Here is a 17,972-nt window from a genome sequence, read left to right on the forward strand (position 1 = left end):
GCTAATGACTGGGTGCAGTGTGCACACCTGTCATCCAAGCTACATGAGAGGCTGAGATCAGGAGGATCACGGTTCCAGGCTATTTCAGGCAAAAAACAAAAAAACCCAAAAAAATCAAACACTTGTGAGACACCATCTCAAGGGAAAAAAGAAGCTGGGCAAGCTGGCATGCACCTGTCATCCCTGTGACAGCAGAAAGCTTAAAATATGAGGATCATGACCCAGGGCAGTCAGGGCATAAAGCAAGACCCTATTTCCAAAATAACCAGAGCATCTGCCTCACAAGCAGTTCAAACCCAAGTACCAACAAAATAAATGAATAAAAGAATATTTTGGTAATTATCTAGACAAGTTCCGCAATATTTTTAATCACTACATAATCTACTGGCTTTTCCTTCTTAAGCCTTTCTTCTCATGCAACGTGACTCAAAACCACGTACAAATCAGAAAAGAACAAGACTAGGATCAGGCTCAGCCTACCCCAAATCCTGTGAATCTCTGCCATGTGGCCTACAGAAAGTACTGTGGCAAGGTGAAACAACTACCTTGAATTGTTTCATGCAGAATATATAAGCTGCTTCTCATTCCAATATTCAGATTGACAACACATTCTGGGGGCATTTTCTTGATCTCCTATCAAAACCCAAAATAAAACACCCACATCAGTGCACCCCAACACCATGTGCTACCTGGTTTATGCTGAAAATCTCAGGACTGGTTCCCTTTACCTGGAGCAGTGGATCTGACTGGTGGGGTCTTCCTCTTGGCCAAGAAGTTTCTCAGTTGGGCCTGTTTCACGGGGGACAGTTTAGCTGCAAGAAAGTCATCAACTCATAAATGCTTAAGACTCAGCTTTTAAGATGCCAGTGGCTGGAAGAGAACAAACAGAGCTATAAGACTGGAAAGGATGCATTTACCTGGTATTTTGGGCCAGGGCTTGGTGTGAGAGTCTATGGTAGTTTTCAACAAAGCATTGCGAAGGCTTTCCAGATCACTGTCAAAACTGAAACAAGACAGTGTTATAAACAAATCAGCTTTGGGCTGGCTGAGAAACCTGAGATACACTATCCACCTAAATATAAGTGTAGGAGTTATGAGCACAATCAATATAAACATGCCATCCAATCAATCAATGTAAAATGAAGACAGCAATCTCAATACCATATCCCACACCAAACCAAACATCACTATGGCACCTTGGCAGAAGGGTCAATAAAAAATCTAGATGTGATCCCAGCTAATTGGAACTGCAATCCTAGCTAAGTGGGAGGCTGAGATCAGGAGGATCATGGTTCAAGGCCAGTCTTGGAAAACAATGTGAAAGATCCTCATCTCCAAAACAACCAGAGTAAAGTGGACTGGAGGTATGGCTCAAGTGGTAGAGCACCTGCTTTGCAAGTGCGAATCCCTGACTTCAAACCCCAGCCCCACCAAAAAAAAAAAAAAAAAAAAAAAAAGGAAATCTAGACATGGCCTGAAAGCAGAAACACAAAACCACATTGGTGGTCTCAGAGAAAAATGTCTAACTACAAGGAAGTGAAAATCTCCACATTCAAGCCAAATGGCAAATCTGGGTTTCTGAGACAAGTCAGTAAGCTTGACCCTATTAACTGACTTTCCATACTATTGCTACAGCAATGGTGGTGGCCTACTGAGCACCTATTTCACCAAGCATGATGCTCAGTGGATTACAGACCTAACTCTCCAACAATCTCAAAAGGCAGGTATGCCATCTCCATTTTTCAGGCAAAGGAACAAAGGATCAGAAAGCAAGCATGAGGAACCTGACCAGAATCACACACCTACAGTCAAGAGTCACTTTCAAACCCACACCTGAACTACTCAAAGGCCACCACTTGTTCCTGCCCAAATATTTCTTCATGCATTCACCCAACCATACTGACTGATAGCAAGTTCTTGCATACCTGTTGGTGCTGTTCTGAGTGGGAAGAGCGGAGGGCAGGTTCCACGGTGATGTTTGGTTATAAAGACGGAGCTGCCGAAGACTATCCACCAGATGATTCAATCTCTTTCTCTGTTGGTTGATGATTTCTCGGTTGTTGGCCAGTGTGTTGAACAGTGTCTCCCGCTCTGGCACAAGCAGGCGCCTATTGGCAGAATTAAGCACGAATGATTTAAAAAGGAACCCCTCTAAACTCCTAAAAATAAGGCTACAATTGTAACAGTGGAAACAATAAAATAGAGAACAAGTAGGCAACAAATGTCAAGAAAATACTTGAAAGCTGAAGGGAGATAAAAGGATAAGATGAAGTGAGGAAAAACAGCTTACACTACGCAGGCTGGGCCTGTAGCAAAGGACAGCAGAAACTAGGCAAAACTCCAGGGAGGATCTGGGAAATAAAAGCATGGGAGTGAGACAGAAGTGATGAAGAGGGCAAATTCATTCAGTTGTGCACTTGAGACGTGTGTATTTCTGTACCTAAGTTACAACCAATAAAAAAAAATAAAATGTTCCCTGAAAGTGTGTGGGAACCAGTTATTTCTTAGACTGCTGTCAAGAAGCAGGGACAGAGCACAGGAGCTGGTGTCAGAGAGGTCATCTGTCCCAAAGTACTGAAAGAGGCAGAGGTGACAGGGGCTGCTGCTTCTGCTTTTCATTACAAATCCTTGAGCATCTCTAAAATTTTTTCTATTCATGAGGACAAATTATACAAATGGAAAAAAAAAACAAGTACTCCTACATTAGTTACACACTATTGTGTGTCGACATATATATTTTGCTTCTTATCACTAACCCTGAAGTAAAAAATGTTCATGCTGCATAAAACCTTCCGGTTTTATCCCATCTTCTCTCATCACCTCCTGGAGGAGGCCATAGCAATTGTACAACTGCCTGTGATGACAAGGCAACACAAATATTTAAAAAGGCTTTGTAGTAAGTACACGGTAATATTGACAGAAGGGCACAAATCAGAGAAGTGCTAACAAAACAAAAAACTACACAGATTTAAGAATCAGAGCTCTGCAGATAACTCAGAAACATGGTAAGCAGGAAATCCACAGGGCTATAATAAAGGAAAAGCAAGCATAGGTTCTCTTAGCTTCATGCAGGTTTTAAAAAGACCACTTATAAATGAGCAAAGAGAAGCACAGCTCAAGCAGAGTAGACTATCCACATCACCAGGTCACAATTCACTTTTCTGTGGGAAAGTAACACATACCACGCAACAGGAACCAGAAAAAGGAGTGAGCCAGATACCCATGTGGACAGGGATGCAGCCTACAGCCAGAGTGGACAGCGTAGGGAAGAGCTTCTCTCCCCATCTCTCTCACACTGCTGGCATTTTCCACATGTATTCAATTATGGTTAAACTATAAACACATTCTAGTCCTGGCCCTGCCACATTTGTGCTATGGAAAACCTAAAAGATCCCATAAGTAAGTAAGCAAACAGACTAGTTTTAGGTGTTTCCATATAGAGCTAATCGAAGTAACAGGTACTGTAGAAATCTTAACATTTTAAGGACTAATGTATTTTCTTAATTTGTTTATTTATTTATTTTTTGAGAAAGGATCTTGTTATAAAGCCCAGGCAGGTATAAAAAGCACAATCCTACCTCTATCTCCCAAATGCTGGGATTACAGGTGTGTACCACCATACTCAGTTTTAAATTTCTCATGGGCACTTTCCTGCTCTTAAGTTTACTGCACTCTATTCCTTCTGGAAAATATATGCATAAAATCAGACTAGGCTAAAAAGCTTTTCCCATTTTGTGCCATCATTCCTCTTGTCCTTTTAGTCATCCACACTAATTAGAACTGTTTTCTCAAAAAGACAACTTGGGGGCCAGGTACAGTGGTACACATCTGTAATCTCAGCTATTTGGAAGCAAAGATCAGGAGGATCTCAGTTCAAGGTCAACCCAGGCAAAAAGTTAGCAAGACCCAATTTCAACAATTCAGATGGCTATGGTGATACAGTTCTGTAATCCCAGCTACACAGGAGACATTAGGTAATAGGATCAAAATCTGAGGCTTGTCCAGGCAAACAGTGTAAAACCCAATCTGAAAAATAACTAAAGCTAAAAGGGATGGGGGTGTGGCTCAGCCTACTAAGCACAAGAATCTGAGTTCAAACCCTAGTACTGCCAAAAAAACAAAAAAGGCAACTTGGCATGTTCAGAAAAGTAAATGCTCCTCTTAGCTACTTCTGGTCTCCTGTAGATTTGTACTGCCACACTGGGTTCACCTGAAACACTTTGTTATCTCATTTTATATGCTATGTCTAATAACTACTGTAACTATATTTTATAACACAAAAACATTTACTGAGACTTCTCCAAGAACATGTTAATAATGCTACACAGAATTCTATAGTAGAAAAAACAAAATGTGATGACATTTCTTGGTGCATCTCCTCACTTTTGGATAATTAGGTTGAATCCAAGTTTTCACTATCACAAATTTGTGCTACCTATCAACTCTTTTAGGTAAACACTGTCACTGTCCTGACTTTCGTAAGCCACATTTTTAGAGATGAAATGAATGTCAAAAAGTACAGATGCTTGCTGGGTGTTTCTATATGCTACTGCATCATGTTTTTATAAGGCACTAGTATCATCTACTTCCCCTTGGGGAATGAAAACCACACTCACTTTTGTTTTTTCTTTTGTTCCAGATGTCGGTCCCACTCCAAGTCTAAGACATCATTCACATCTTGGACAGCAAATTTCACGTACTGATGAAGGCGCCGAATTTCCTACAAGGAAAAAGTTAAAGGGCAAATAACTCATTTGTCTAGTAGCTTGGGAGAATATGTATCAAAATAATCTAAATAATGTTGAATTGTGTCTATATTGAGAACTGTAACGAACAAAGAAAGCCTAATAGGTTTTAATATAACTATTAAAGCCCTATAATTAAAATGAAAACAGAAAACCCACAGAGAGATGGTACGAAGAAAAGGGAAAGAGAATGGGTGTATCTGCCCAGGGCCCCGAGGGAACAAATGCTCAAGCTCCCTCCTCATTTCTCAGATCCTGGAAAGGATCTCTACTCTGAGCACTCTGGCACTCAGACAGTGCAGTCATTTAGTTCTGCTCTCCCACCCATGACACTAACTATATGTGGACAGAATTATCCTACAAGCAGGGCTGAAAATAATTCTGAACTGATCTACTCAAAGCATAGAACATACAGGTCATCTCATGAGTTGAGAAATACTCACTTCTCAAAAAATAGTACCAACTCTAGAAACAATTTACCATTATCAAAATTCTTACCTATTTAACTTACTTTCAACCTACAGTATTTTTCTCTAAATTTGGGGCCACTGTTAACTTTCATGACTAGGCAGCTTGACTCTCAAAAATTAAAAATAAAGATGAAGCATTCAATTAGGTATTGTATACAAACAGAGACAATGCCATACAAATGTATACAAACAGTGCCATACTCCGGGAAAAGCTCTTTACATCTAGTCAAACACCTGGTTATGCTGTAATGTATCTCCCAAATTATTCTTGGAAAAGTGTACATATTCAAAATGAAAACCAAAAAATGTCATTTAGAAAAAAGCCACGCTGATTCACATAAACGTAATTGCAGATAAAAACTTGAACTCACACTCTTTGACTACAGGAGGCTCTTTTCTTTGACCACCTGAGATGCGATGCTGGTTCTACACTAGCTGACGATATTTTTTCCAAACACCCTCAACTGTGTGGACCAGCTAAATTAAAACCAACTCTTCTTTTAAGGCCTATCACAAATACTTCCTTGTAGTGGCTTAGCGGCTCTCTTTTGTGATCTCACAGCAACATGCACCACATTATGTCTTTATGTTCATCTTTCTGGCTGTCATTTATCACTTAGCCAGGTGCAGTGTAATGGAGGAGCTAAGAACATAGGCTCTGGCGTCAGATGGCCCAGGTTCAAGGGCCCAGGATTTGTTGGTGATGAAATCTGGGCAGTTTCAGCATCTTAGTAAGTACAATATATGCTGTCTGCTATTATCTATTGAAGCACCATGAAAGGTGCTCCTTTATGAAAGGGTTAAGTGCCCCCTAAAAGCTGTATGCTTTCCTCTTAACGTGGCAAAAGAGCCAGAGGTGACAACGGTCTATGGGAAAGCATGAGAGATACATGCAGCAGGGCTCTAAATTTGGTGAGCAGTAGGTGGGCAGTCTGCTCTTTCGCCAAGGGAGGAAACAGCCATAGGGAAGGAGAACACATCAAGAGTAACAGTGGGCTGCAGAGCACAACAGGATCTCTTGACCCTTCTAGAAGAACGGATTTTTTTCATCCTCCTATTATCAGGAAGACTACCAGGTGTAGGACAGAAATAGTGGGAGTAGTGTGTGGCCTGAAGTTCTCTGAAGCAGGAGGGACTCATCAAACTCACTCACAGACTGTGGCTGAGGTGAGGAAGACCAGGGCTGCCTACACATCCTCCTCCAGAACTATAGACAAATGGGAGGGGGGGATGACTACCCTTACACTAAAGTTATTTGGGTAAACTGAAGAACAGAAAGCAAAAATTAATTACCTAAAGCAGAAATGAAGAATAACTAGGAATTAAGAGAAAAAGTAACTCTGCAGAAAGAGCCCTAGTAGATGGAGGACCTCAGGAAACATGACCGTCTCACCCTACAAAGTTCAATTTCTTTATCTGTGCAATGGAATCAGTAACTCTTACCATGAAGAGATGCTGGTTTTAAAGACTAGAAATAGTGTATAAAATACTTAGCAGACTACCTTATCACTCAGGAAAATGTTGCTACTTTATAATTTGTAATTTGATTTATAAACATCTGTTTTAACAGAGTATTCTCTATCAAGCTGAAAGTTTAATAAAGAATTCTACTTTTAAAAATAAAAACAAATTAAGTTAAAAAATATGCCATTTTCTTTGCCACAGATAAGGAATTTTATGAAAAATGTGATAAATTATTAGCAGAAAAACAATAGCTTCATAAGGGGCTGTCATCCAAATCCATAGCTTAAGAAAGACAGAAAAGGGTGGAGGGCGTAGCTCAAGTGCTAGAGTGGTTGCCTAGCAAGCAGAAGGCCCTAAGTTCAATCCATAGTACTTCCAAAAGAAAAAAGCTTAATAAAAAAAAAGACAGCAATGATTGAATTAATTGATTTTTAAAGTCTCTCAAAAGACTTAAATGGCTTCTCCTACCTGGAGCTGAGCCTCACTCTTGGGATCCAGTGGTCTTTTGTAAAGTAGATGGAGATACCCAGAATCATGATTTCTTCCATTCTGTTCTCTGGCTTCTTCAACACCAGCAAACCCCTCCAGCAAAGTTGTTTTCAGGGTACTTATGTCTCCATGGAGAGACTAGAAAAGGCACGAGGATGTACTGATAAAAAAGCTGTGCTTCCAAAAAAAAATAGAACCTCTGTGTGGATCAATGAAGATGGAGTTTCTCAAATATTTACATGATGAACATTTGAATATATTTATCATGTTTTTTCTTTAAAAAGTCATTACTTAGAAAGAAAGATACTGATGAATTTTTTAAATTGCTTTTTTTTCTGATTACAAAAGTACATTTTCTGATGACTGGAAAGGAAAGTACTGATTGTACCCATAATCTTACCACCTGAAGACAATCACTGCCAGCACCTTGGAGAACTTTCTCCAAACATGCTATTTAAGACCAGAACTTTGGAGAAGGACAGTTCAAAATGATATCCTGGCACTAGTACTCACTAATTGGGGACTTGAAGAAATCACTTCACCTTTCTAAACCTCACTTTCCTGACTTGGAAAAGGGAGAGGGTCAGAGTGTGTCCTACCTAGGAAAGTTGTAGGGATTGAGAGAGAGAATTCAGGTAAAGCAGTAATAATAGTAATGGTAAACAATACTACTAATAATAAATGTTTGATGCTTTTGTACAATATATGCTCTGTTCTGTTTTTTAACTGGACACTATAAAAGACAGCAAATTTTCAAATAAGCCTAAATTAAATTATTGTAAATTTTTATGGAGTGCCTAGTATGTGTCAAAGAGATAGAAACTATTACTCCATTTTACAGATGAGAAAACTGAAATATAGGGTAGCAAGGTTAACCTGCCCTAAGCCATGTGGTTTATTAAATCTTGAAGGTAGGACAAAATTCAGGCACCCCAGGTAAACTATCAGCATACAAACACCAGCACCTATGGCCCTTGCAGGGTGAAGATATGCATACCATTCAGTACTAGGAGGACAGTTTCTAAAAGTATGATTCCACTCAGGAAAAATATCCATAAGCACATACCTCTGTGGTCTCTTTAATCTCCAGAAGGAAGGTGTGCAAATCGTCTGACTCAGTCCGCAGCATCTTCATCTCCTCTGAAGTGCCCACCTGGAAACAGGCTTTGGAAGTTCGGGCCTTCAACTCCTCCAGCTCCTTCTGGAAGTGAGTGATCTGTAAGGCCACAAATGAAGAAACAACTCCACCTGAGTGGCAGCAGTAATGGCACTGCTGCTGTGCTTATGCATAGCACAGGCTCTTGAGACAGACTAGGCCCCAATGTTAGAACAAACGGTCATGGAGGTGGCTGCACTCCACTCCTTAGGAAATAAATTTACCTCCTCCCCGATTCCAGCTATCACAGGATCTGAATCTTTCCACTGATGTCCCTGTTTTTCTGTGATAGGAGGCTGAAGTGATTTCGACTGAAATGAAAGGCAAAAGGCTTAAAAACTGATCCTATACCATAAGTTACAGCTTCTAGAAGCAATTACATCAGTGCCTATCAAAGGGAGTGGCATCTTTGTCCTATCATTCGCCTTTTGAACTGGATTTAATTGTCTCTACTCTGTATAGGGCATATTCAACACAGTGGAGACAGGTGAGCAAAACAGATGATGTCCCTATTGTCAGAGATCTTACCTTCTGTTGGGACAAGATGGATAATAAGAAGTCCACATATCAGTTAACTTCAACTGGTGAGTAAACATGAAAACAAAGAGCGTGAAAGGGACACTGGAGGTGGCCAGGATAGCCCTTCATTAAAGCTGCCATCTGAACTGAGACAGAGTGATGAGATCCAGAGCAAGCACAAAGCCCCAAAGGCAGGAGAGACCCTGGCATGTTCAGAGAAGAGAGAAAGTAAATGTGGTTTCATGAAGTCAGGCAAACTGTGCAAGTCCAAACCAAGGAGTTCAGATTCTATTCTATGCGTGTTGGAACGTTATCATTGGTGTTTTAGAAGTTTGAATGACTATTTGATTCATGATTTAAAAGATACCTTTTGCTGCTAAAGAGGAGGAGGGCATCGAGAGCTAGCAGCCAAAACAAGAAAAGCAGCCAGGAGTAACTAGGTAAGAGATAGCAATAGCCTGACAAAGAACGCTGGGAGGAACGAGCTGTGTGGCCATGACATAGGACATAGCAGAGCATATAGCTGACAAGGTCTCATCCTACTCTGGATTGGAGAGATATGCTAATAAAGTAAAGAAAGGAATCAGAATGTTTCTGGGCTGGTAGAGTGGCTCAAATGGAAGAGTGCATGCCTAGGAAGACTGAGACCCTGAGTTCAAATCCTAGTGCCCCTTAAAAAAAGTTTCTGGGTCCGGGGCTTGTACAAACCCCTTCTCTTTTAGTGCTACTTACAGAAGTGGGAACACAAGAGAAAGGAGAGTTTCTCAGGCAGATGGAGAACAAGAGTTCAGGGTGAGAGATGTTAAAAACTGAGATGCCATACAGAAAACATTTACTTAACAAATACCATGTGTCTGGCATTATGCCACAAGCTAGAACTGTGAACTGGGCTTCTACATGCACTGACTACAGATGTGTGTGGGAGGCAGGAAATGGGTCAGTGAGGGGAACCAACAGAAGGAAAAGGTATGACTCCTGTTCAGGGCAGGGGATACTCAAATAATTAGGTAGGGAACTGCTGGGCATTAAAGTCATAAAAATAAACTGAACAATGACTATAGAGCTAAATATGACAAGTAAAATAATAAAACTTTAAAAAAACCAAGAAAATATCTTTCTAGCCTTAGAACAGGAAATGGTTTCTAAAAGAAGACATGAAAAGCACGAATTATAAAAGAAAAAAATAGACTAGGGTATAGCTCAGTCAGTGGTAGAGAGGGAAAAGGGAAGGAAAGGGAGGAGAGAAAAGAAGGAAGGAAGGAAACATTTAGCTGTATTAAAATTAAGAACGGTATTCATCAAAAGAAAACTCTGAGAAGAATGAATAAGTGATTCAGAAAGTACACATTGTATTTGTAGTGTGTGTCTCCAAAGAACTCACTTAAAAATCACTAAGGGGCCGGGGGGTGTAGCTCAGTGGTAGAGTGTGTGCTTAGCATGGACAAAGCCCTAGATTCAATTCTAGCACCAAAAAAAGAAAAAAAAAAAAAAAAAAAGTAAGAAAAAGACCATCAATAGAAAAACAGGCTAAAGACATTAAGAGAGACTACATAAAAGAAAATATCCAAATGACCAATGATCACATGAAATAAAGCTCAATTTTGTTGGTCACTAGGGAGATATGAATTAAAAATCACAAAATACAACAGCTAAAGATGAATAATACCAAGATTGGCAAGGCCACTGAATGAGTGGGAATCTGCTAAAGAGGAATATATGACAGTACATGACCCAGCATTTCCATGTCTAGGTCTGAGCCCAACAGAAATGTGTACACATGTCCACCGAAGATGTCACTTGCAATATTCATGGCAACACTATCCCCACGAGCTTAACTACTCAAGAATGGAATTCAACTTAGCAAGAATAGAATGAATACCTGTTTGTGGTCACACAATGAGTAATTCCATATAACAACATGATATACATAACTCTCACAAACAACACATTGAACAAAACAGCCAGATTTAAGAATATATACTGCACAATGCCATTAGACAGAAGGCACAAACAGGCACAGATTATCAAGTTAGTTGGTACCCTCTGGCAAAGTCAGGAATGAGAAGGGGACAGAGGAGGAGGAATTTTGGGGTGGTGGCCATTCTGTTTGTCAATCTGGGTGTTAGCTACTGAGCTGTGTTCAGTTGGTGATAATTCATTGAGATGTACACATGCTCTTTTTTCTGTGTAAGTTATATACCAATTAAAAAATTGAAAGTACACAGAGAAATGGCTTCTATGAGCTCCTTCTCTCCTCTTGCCCTTCTGCCTTCTGACACAGGATGATGCAGTGAGAAAGCCCTTGCCAGATGCTGGCCCGCTGGTCTTGGGCTTTCCAGCCTCCACAACTGTAAGAAATAAATTTCTGTTCCTTATAAATTTCCCAGTCTTGGGTATTCTGTATAATAGTACAAAGTGGACTAAAATAATTGATACCGAGAAGAGCTTTTTTTGTAACAAATACATGAAAACGTTAATATAGCTTTGAAACTGGGCAATGGGTAGCGGAGAATGAATTTAGAGGAGAGGGCTATAAAAAGCCTAGACTGTCAAAAACAGAACAGTATGGGCAATTCTGGTGAGGGTTCAGAGAAACAGGAAAGCTATAAGGAAATTCTGAAACTTCTTAGAGATTACTTAAGTGGTTGTGATCAGAGTATGTTAGAAATACATATGGATGATAAAGACAATCCTGAAAAAGTTTCAGATGGGAAAAGGGAAACGATACTAGAAAACTGGAGAAAAGGTCATCTTTGCTATAAAGTGGCAAAGAACTTGGCTGAGATGTGCCCAGGCCCAAGGGCTTTACAGAAAGCAGAATTTAAGAGCTATTAACTAGGATATCGGACAGAAAAAAAAATTTCTAAACAAAATATTGAAGATGTTGTATGGCTTCTTTTAATCACATATAATAAAATGTTCGAGGAGAAAAATGACTTTAAAAAGCAATTTATAATTAAAGAGGAAGCGGGATAGAAAGACTTGGAAAATTCACAGCCTGGTCATGTACAGAATGAGAAGTCATGTTTTGGAGAGCAAACCAAGTAATCCTTCGTTGAAGAGATTAGTATAAATGGAAGGGAGCTGGATGCTATTCATCAGGAAAATGGGACCCTGACTCCAAAGGTATTTCAGGGACTTTTGAGGCAAGCTAGGACCTTGAGAGCAAGGTTTCCAGAGAGGCATATGGAAGAGCTCAGCATGTGCAGACCCATGTTACCACAAATATCGTCTCCCTACATTCCACCACAGTGCTTCTTAGCCACTCCAGTCACAGCTCAAGTAAGCCTCGGTGCAGCTCATGCCTCTGCAGCAGAGAGCAAAAGTCAGAGGCCCTGGTGGCAGCCACATGGTGCTAATTCTGTAGGTGCATAGGATTTGTAAGCTATGGAGGCATGGTTATCTCTACCTAAATTTCAAAGATCTGCTGGGTTTCAGGCAGAAATTTGTCAAAAGAGCAGACCCACAGCAGGTAGCCCTAACTTAAGCAATGCACAGTGGGACTGTGGAGAAAAGTGCTGTTGCAGAAACCAAGAGATACCAGCCTGCAATGCCAGCATGGAACAGCTGCAGGCATGAGATTCCAAATTGGGAGAGCTGCTGCCTAGGCTTAGCGAATATGTAGGAACAGAGTTACCTGAGTTCTCAGGGGCCCAACTTCACCCTAGACTGCACAGAGAGTGGGACACGGAGTCAAGGAAGATAATTCTGGAGCCTTAGAATTTGATGTTGCCATATCTCTTGGCTTTGGGCTGACTAGGGACCAGTTACCCTTTTCTTCTTGCCTATTTCTCCCTTTGGAATAGAAATGTCTATCATATGCCTGCTATAATTGTATTTGGAAAGAGATAACCTATTTAATTTCATAGGCTTACAGATGGAGGGAACGCTGCTTCAGAATAAATCATGCCTTGAGTCTCAACCATATGATTTAAATGAGGCTCTGGACTTTTGGACTTTTGAGTTGCTGGACCAAGTTAAGATTTGGAGCTACTGGGATGGAACAAATGTATTTTGCACATGAAAAAAAAATGGCTTCTATAAGTACCCAGGACAAATACTTAAGTCACATACTCTGGTATTTCCTATCACACAGTCATAATTGCTAATTCCAAGGTGTAAATTCTAACACATGAAAACCACTTCCTTAACATGTATTCTTGAGATAGCAAATTATTAAACACAAATTTTATGTGTGTGTGTGTCGTACTGGGGGCTGAACTCAGGGCCTTGCTTGCTAGGCAAGCATGCTACCACTTGAGCCACTCCGCCAGACCAACACAAGCATTTTAAGTGAATTTGCACATACCTGAGGAGAGCCTGACTTTGTCACTGGAGGAGTTACCCTTGGTGATTTCTGTACCGTTGAAGGCACTGGACTTGGACTGCCTTGAGTAGATCGCCCTGGTAGTATAAGAAGTGAGTTATAACAGACAAAATTTATTCATTATTTTTCCCATTACAAACTCTTTCCCCAGTTTCAGAAAATAGGTGACTTATTCTCCCTGACTCCACTTCTCTGGTCTTTATAAAGAATAACTGGGCCAGGTATGGTGGTGCATGCCTGCAATCCTAGCACTCAGGAGGCTGAGACAGTAATTCTATAAGTTCTAGACCAGCCTAGCCTACTGGGCTGACCACCTCTGCTCTAAAATAGTAAGAAAACACCTGTGAAAATTTTAGATGTGAAACACTTTTATAACTCAGATGTAACTGGAGTGCCTCTGAGGAGAGGTATGTGCATTTGTGTGCAGGTCCCAGGAGGCTGGCCATTTGGTCCCTCCTTAGTCCCCACAGAGGCACTTAATCCAGATGCACCTCTAGGAACTGGGAGGTGAGGGAGGTGTCAAAGTGTAAAACCCACTAGCCTACAAGAATCCCCATCTTCTCGTGAGAACTCAGTTTTCAGGACCCTTTTGTCTCTAGCACAAGTCTGACCCAGTTTCAGAGTCACTTAAGGAGCTTTCAAAAAATAAACACACACACACACACACACACACACACGCAAAAAAAAAAAAAACAACAAAAAAAAAACATACCAGAGCCTCATTCCCAGAGTCTGATCAACATGTTAGGGAGTAGATTCCCAGTAAGTTGAATGTGCTACTGAGAGGGAGATTCAATAATCTAGGACCCTCAATCTTCTTTTTTGCTTGGGGGTGGGGGGCAGAATTGTGGTTTGAACTTATGTCTTCATGCTTGCAAAGCAGGCGCTCTACTGCTTGAGCCATGCCTCAGTCACAAAGACTCTCAATCTTAAAAAATTAAATAATGGTGTCAGAGGAGAAATCTGAGTGGTGAGCAATGGAAGGAAATAAAGAATATGTACATCATGGTTGAAACTGTCTCTCCTAAACCATGAAGAGATGTCAAGACCAAGGCAATGCTTTTTAACATTCTGGGCCAGAGAGAGATGCCTTTCAGAGTCTAGTATAGAATGAGGTGACGCTGGTAAACTTCACAAGAAGTCTTTCCTCCAAGCAACAGGTAAAGAGCAAAAATTTCAGGAATTTCACAGCTCAATATCTGCTCAATATTTACCAAAAGAATCCGTGACACTCACAATCCAAGTGGTTACCCAAATATGTCTGGCTAGGAATCATCACTGGCATTCATGAAAATAAGCAACTTAAAAACTGAGGACATGGCCACCTGACCCATGTGGGCAAATGTACACCTGTGTTAGAGCAAAATGGAATCCTATAATGAGATACAGATCACCTGTGTGATGTAACTGCCCAAAATCTTAACCTGAATCTCATCATGTGGAGACAATCAAATCCAAACTGAGAGGTAGTTCCCAAAATTACGGCCTGACTTCTTCATAAATGTCAATGTAGTGAAAGACAAAAAAAACCTGAAGAGCTATTTGAGATTAAATGAGCCTAAGGAGACACAGAATGCAGTGTGCAATCTTCAATTCAATACTCAGTACCACCAAAAAAAAAAAAAAAAAAAAAAAAGAACATTACTGAGACCACTAAAGAAATGTAAATATAGACTCTAGGTTTAATTGTTAAATTTCTCAAGTCTAACATAGTATATTATGTGTGTCCTTGATTTTAGAAGATATACAATGAAGTATTTCAGAATAAAGTGTTTTATGATGTCTGCAATAAAAAAGAAAAAGATAAAGCAAAGCAGTAGAAAACGCTAACACTTGCTGAACCTTGGTGAAAGGCATAGAACTCATTGTATATTTCTTACAACCTTTTCGTAAGATTGGTAAGAAAAGAAAAAGATAAGCTAAGTACACTGCTTATAGAGTTTTAGAATATGTTTCAATTTGGCTTGTTTATAATTATTCCCATTAATGATCTTTAACTTAAAAACTTGTTTACAGTATGGCTGATGGTGAAAATCCAAATACAGTCACCAAGGGAATAAGCATAAGAGTCACTGTGGCCTCTTTCTCCTCTGTCCATATTGAACAGCTGCTCTGTAATTACCCTTCATGTAGGGCAGGCTGCATATGTAGACAAATGCCTGACTGCAAGACACTTTCTTTGACTCTCCATGAGATGTGTCACAGAGAAGCCTGGCAGCTCGAAAGCCATTGCAAATCTCCCAAATGAGAATATGAAACTGTTTATGTCTACAGTCATACCACTCCAAATGTGCCTGATCTCATCTGAAAACTGTTAATCTGAGAAGGGAGGACTGAGGTCTAAAGCTTTTGACTTCAAGTCACACATACCTGATGGCGAGGGAGAGACTGAGGACTTCAAAGGCACAGAGCTGGATGACGCTGAGAGGGGCGTAGGGTAGCTGAGTGGTCCAGAAGCAGCTGGCTTGGAGGTGGAAGAGAATGGCAGCACTGAGGATGTACTTGTGGAGCTGTGAACAGGAGCAGAGGAGGCCACAGCAGTAAACCTGAAAACTGCAGTGCAACTGTATCACAATAGCCTGCTGGAAGATTCTTTCACACTGATTGTGAGCAACGTCATCAAAAATGCTATGCATACGACTCTGCCTCAGGAAACAGCAGTTTTAGCTACTAATTACAAATAAAGTGAGAATTGTTTAGGAATGAATTATTCAACTAAAATACCAATTAAGCCTCGTGCTGGTAGCTCACGCCTGTAATCCAGCCCAGGCAAACAGTTCTCAAGGTTAGATCAAAAAGAATTAACCTGGAAGGTAACACCCACGCACAGGAAATCAATGTGAGTCAATGCCCTGTATAGCTATCCTTATCTCAACCAGCAAAAACCCTTGTTCCTTCCTATTATTGCTTATACTCTCTCTACAGCAAAATTAGAAATAAGGGCAAAATAGTTTCTGCTGGGTATTGAAGGGGGAGGAGAGGGAGGAGGCGGAGTGGGTGGTAAGGGAGGGGGTGGGGGCAGGGAGGAGAAATGACCCAAGCCTTGTATGCACATATGAATAATAAAAGAAAAAAATAAATAAATTAAAAAAAAAAAAAAGACCCTATCTCAAAAAAACCCATCACAAAAAAAGGGCTGGTGGGGTGTCTCAAGGTGTAGACCCCGAGTTCAAACCCCAGTACTGCAAAATAAATAAATAAAATACCAATTAAGTACTTAATGTGACAGTGAAACAATATCATGATATGACATATTTATTTTCTAGGTCAAGTTGAGTTATTAAAAAAAGGAAGGGTGGAACTAATCGGAGAATGTGTTTTGTGAGTGATCACCTCCTCTGAGAAGTGAAGAAGGAAGAGGGAATCAGGTTGCCATCTTTGGAATGCTTATAGTCATCTCTACCTACTGAGTAAAAGTTGTAAATAGTCTAAGTATCCAGCATTAGTTGACTGGTCAAATATATTATTGTGCAGGCAACAAAATAAGACACCAGGGAGTGGTTAGAATGAAGTGGCTGTGTGTTGATTTAATATTAATGATAATGTGGCCACAGTACGTCCCTACAACAAAATTGTACAGGCAGACAGGGCAGAAAGCTGGTAATACTGACAGTCCGTAGTCATTGGGAAGGGCTGTAAGACAAGGGAGTGCCTCCCTCAAGAGCTCAGTTTAGTGGGGACAATGGAGGAAGCCGATAAAGAAGTAAGTAAATAAGATATGAGTGAGCTGGCCAAACTAGATCCAGAGGGAACTGGACACCATGCTAAAGAGCTTAGATAGTACTCAAAAAGCAATGAGAAGCCACTGGGGACTATCAGGCAAGAAAGTCACCTCATATATCCACAACTGCCCAAGTCACTTTGGTGGCTGGGTAGAAGTAGTCGAGAGTAAGGTTAAATAGGAGGAGGAAAAAGACCACAAGATTCACTTCCTTTCTAGGACGCACTCTGGAGTGCTTCCTTTTTTAAAAGAAGGACTATCTCCTACCTCTGTAGTTTGAAAAGGCAAAACAAGTATTTAAATGCAAATCTTTAGTAATCAAAAAAGTAAAATGCTATCTAAAAAAACCCTCTAGACTCTATCCAGATGAAATGTAAACCTTTACATTGAATTTTAACCACTTGTAAGTATTATTTCAGAAAAAAAAAAACCCTATTCAGTAACTACACTCATGGTGACTCTATTTCCAGCAAATAACGTGCAATATTTCTAGTCATCCTACAGAAGAATTAAACTTTAAAAGTGACTTACTTTTCACTAAAGTTGACCTTGACTGCAGAGGCTGAGGGTGGGAAGGAGGGCTTCATTCCTGTGTTTGCAGCAGACATACTTGGCACTGGTGTGCTTTCCAGGGTGGGCTTAAAATCCGACGATCCAAAGGAGAAGGAAGCAGCAGATGGGGCCATGGGAGATGCTGCAGGGGTAGGGGTAATGGGGGCTTTGGAAGGAGGAGCAAAAGAAAAGGTAGAGGTGCCAGAACTCAAGGCTGATCTGGGACTGTCAGAGCCACTAGGATATGAAGGAGGCTCTGCAGTGACAGAAGCAGATGACTTCAAGGATGACGAGCCAAAGAACACCGAAGGGGTCCCTCCAACAGAGGGCACGGGGAAGGTGGCGATGGGAGCAGCAGGGGACACTGGTGCAAGGGAGGAAGAGGCTGCCACTGCTGATGAGGCATCAAGTTTCTGCAGGCCTTGAGAGGAGGTTGGGGTAGTTGGAGTACTTCCTGCAATGAAAACCACAGAGAAAAACTTAACAATGTACCCTGGTGGTCCAGGTGGTACAAAGCAAATGAGAAAGG

General features: G+C 40.7%; 1 protein-coding gene across 12 annotated transcripts in view; it reads right to left on the minus strand.

Moving 5' to 3' along the window:
- Nup214 (nucleoporin 214) overlaps nt 1-17,972 on the minus strand; it is a 111,913-nt gene that overhangs the window by 75,653 nt on the left and 18,288 nt on the right. For 11 of the 12 annotated variants that reach the window (XR_012440729.1, XM_074052970.1, XM_074052971.1 and 8 more), the window contains 10 exons: nt 17,423-17,897; nt 15,541-15,680; nt 13,153-13,247; nt 8,549-8,635; nt 8,235-8,384; nt 7,148-7,306; nt 4,617-4,720; nt 1,926-2,108; nt 918-1,003; nt 729-812 (listed from right to left, as the gene is read on the minus strand). Coding sequence is in view for 11 of the 12 variants with exons in the window: in XM_074052970.1 (XP_073909071.1) it covers nt 729-812; nt 918-1,003; nt 1,926-2,108; nt 4,617-4,720; nt 7,148-7,306; nt 8,235-8,384; nt 8,549-8,635; nt 13,153-13,247; nt 15,541-15,680; nt 17,423-17,897 (1,563 nt within the window). In the remaining variant the exon portion in view is untranslated. The remainder of the gene's footprint in view (nt 1-728; nt 813-917; nt 1,004-1,925; nt 2,109-4,616; nt 4,721-7,147; nt 7,307-8,234; nt 8,385-8,548; nt 8,636-13,152; nt 13,248-15,540; nt 15,681-17,422; nt 17,898-17,972) is intronic. The other variant, XM_074052972.1, reaches the window with a different exon arrangement.

This window comes from Castor canadensis, chromosome 13 (assembly GCF_047511655.1).
Source record: "Castor canadensis chromosome 13, mCasCan1.hap1v2, whole genome shotgun sequence".
Lineage (NCBI taxonomy): Eukaryota > Metazoa > Chordata > Mammalia > Rodentia > Castoridae > Castor > Castor canadensis.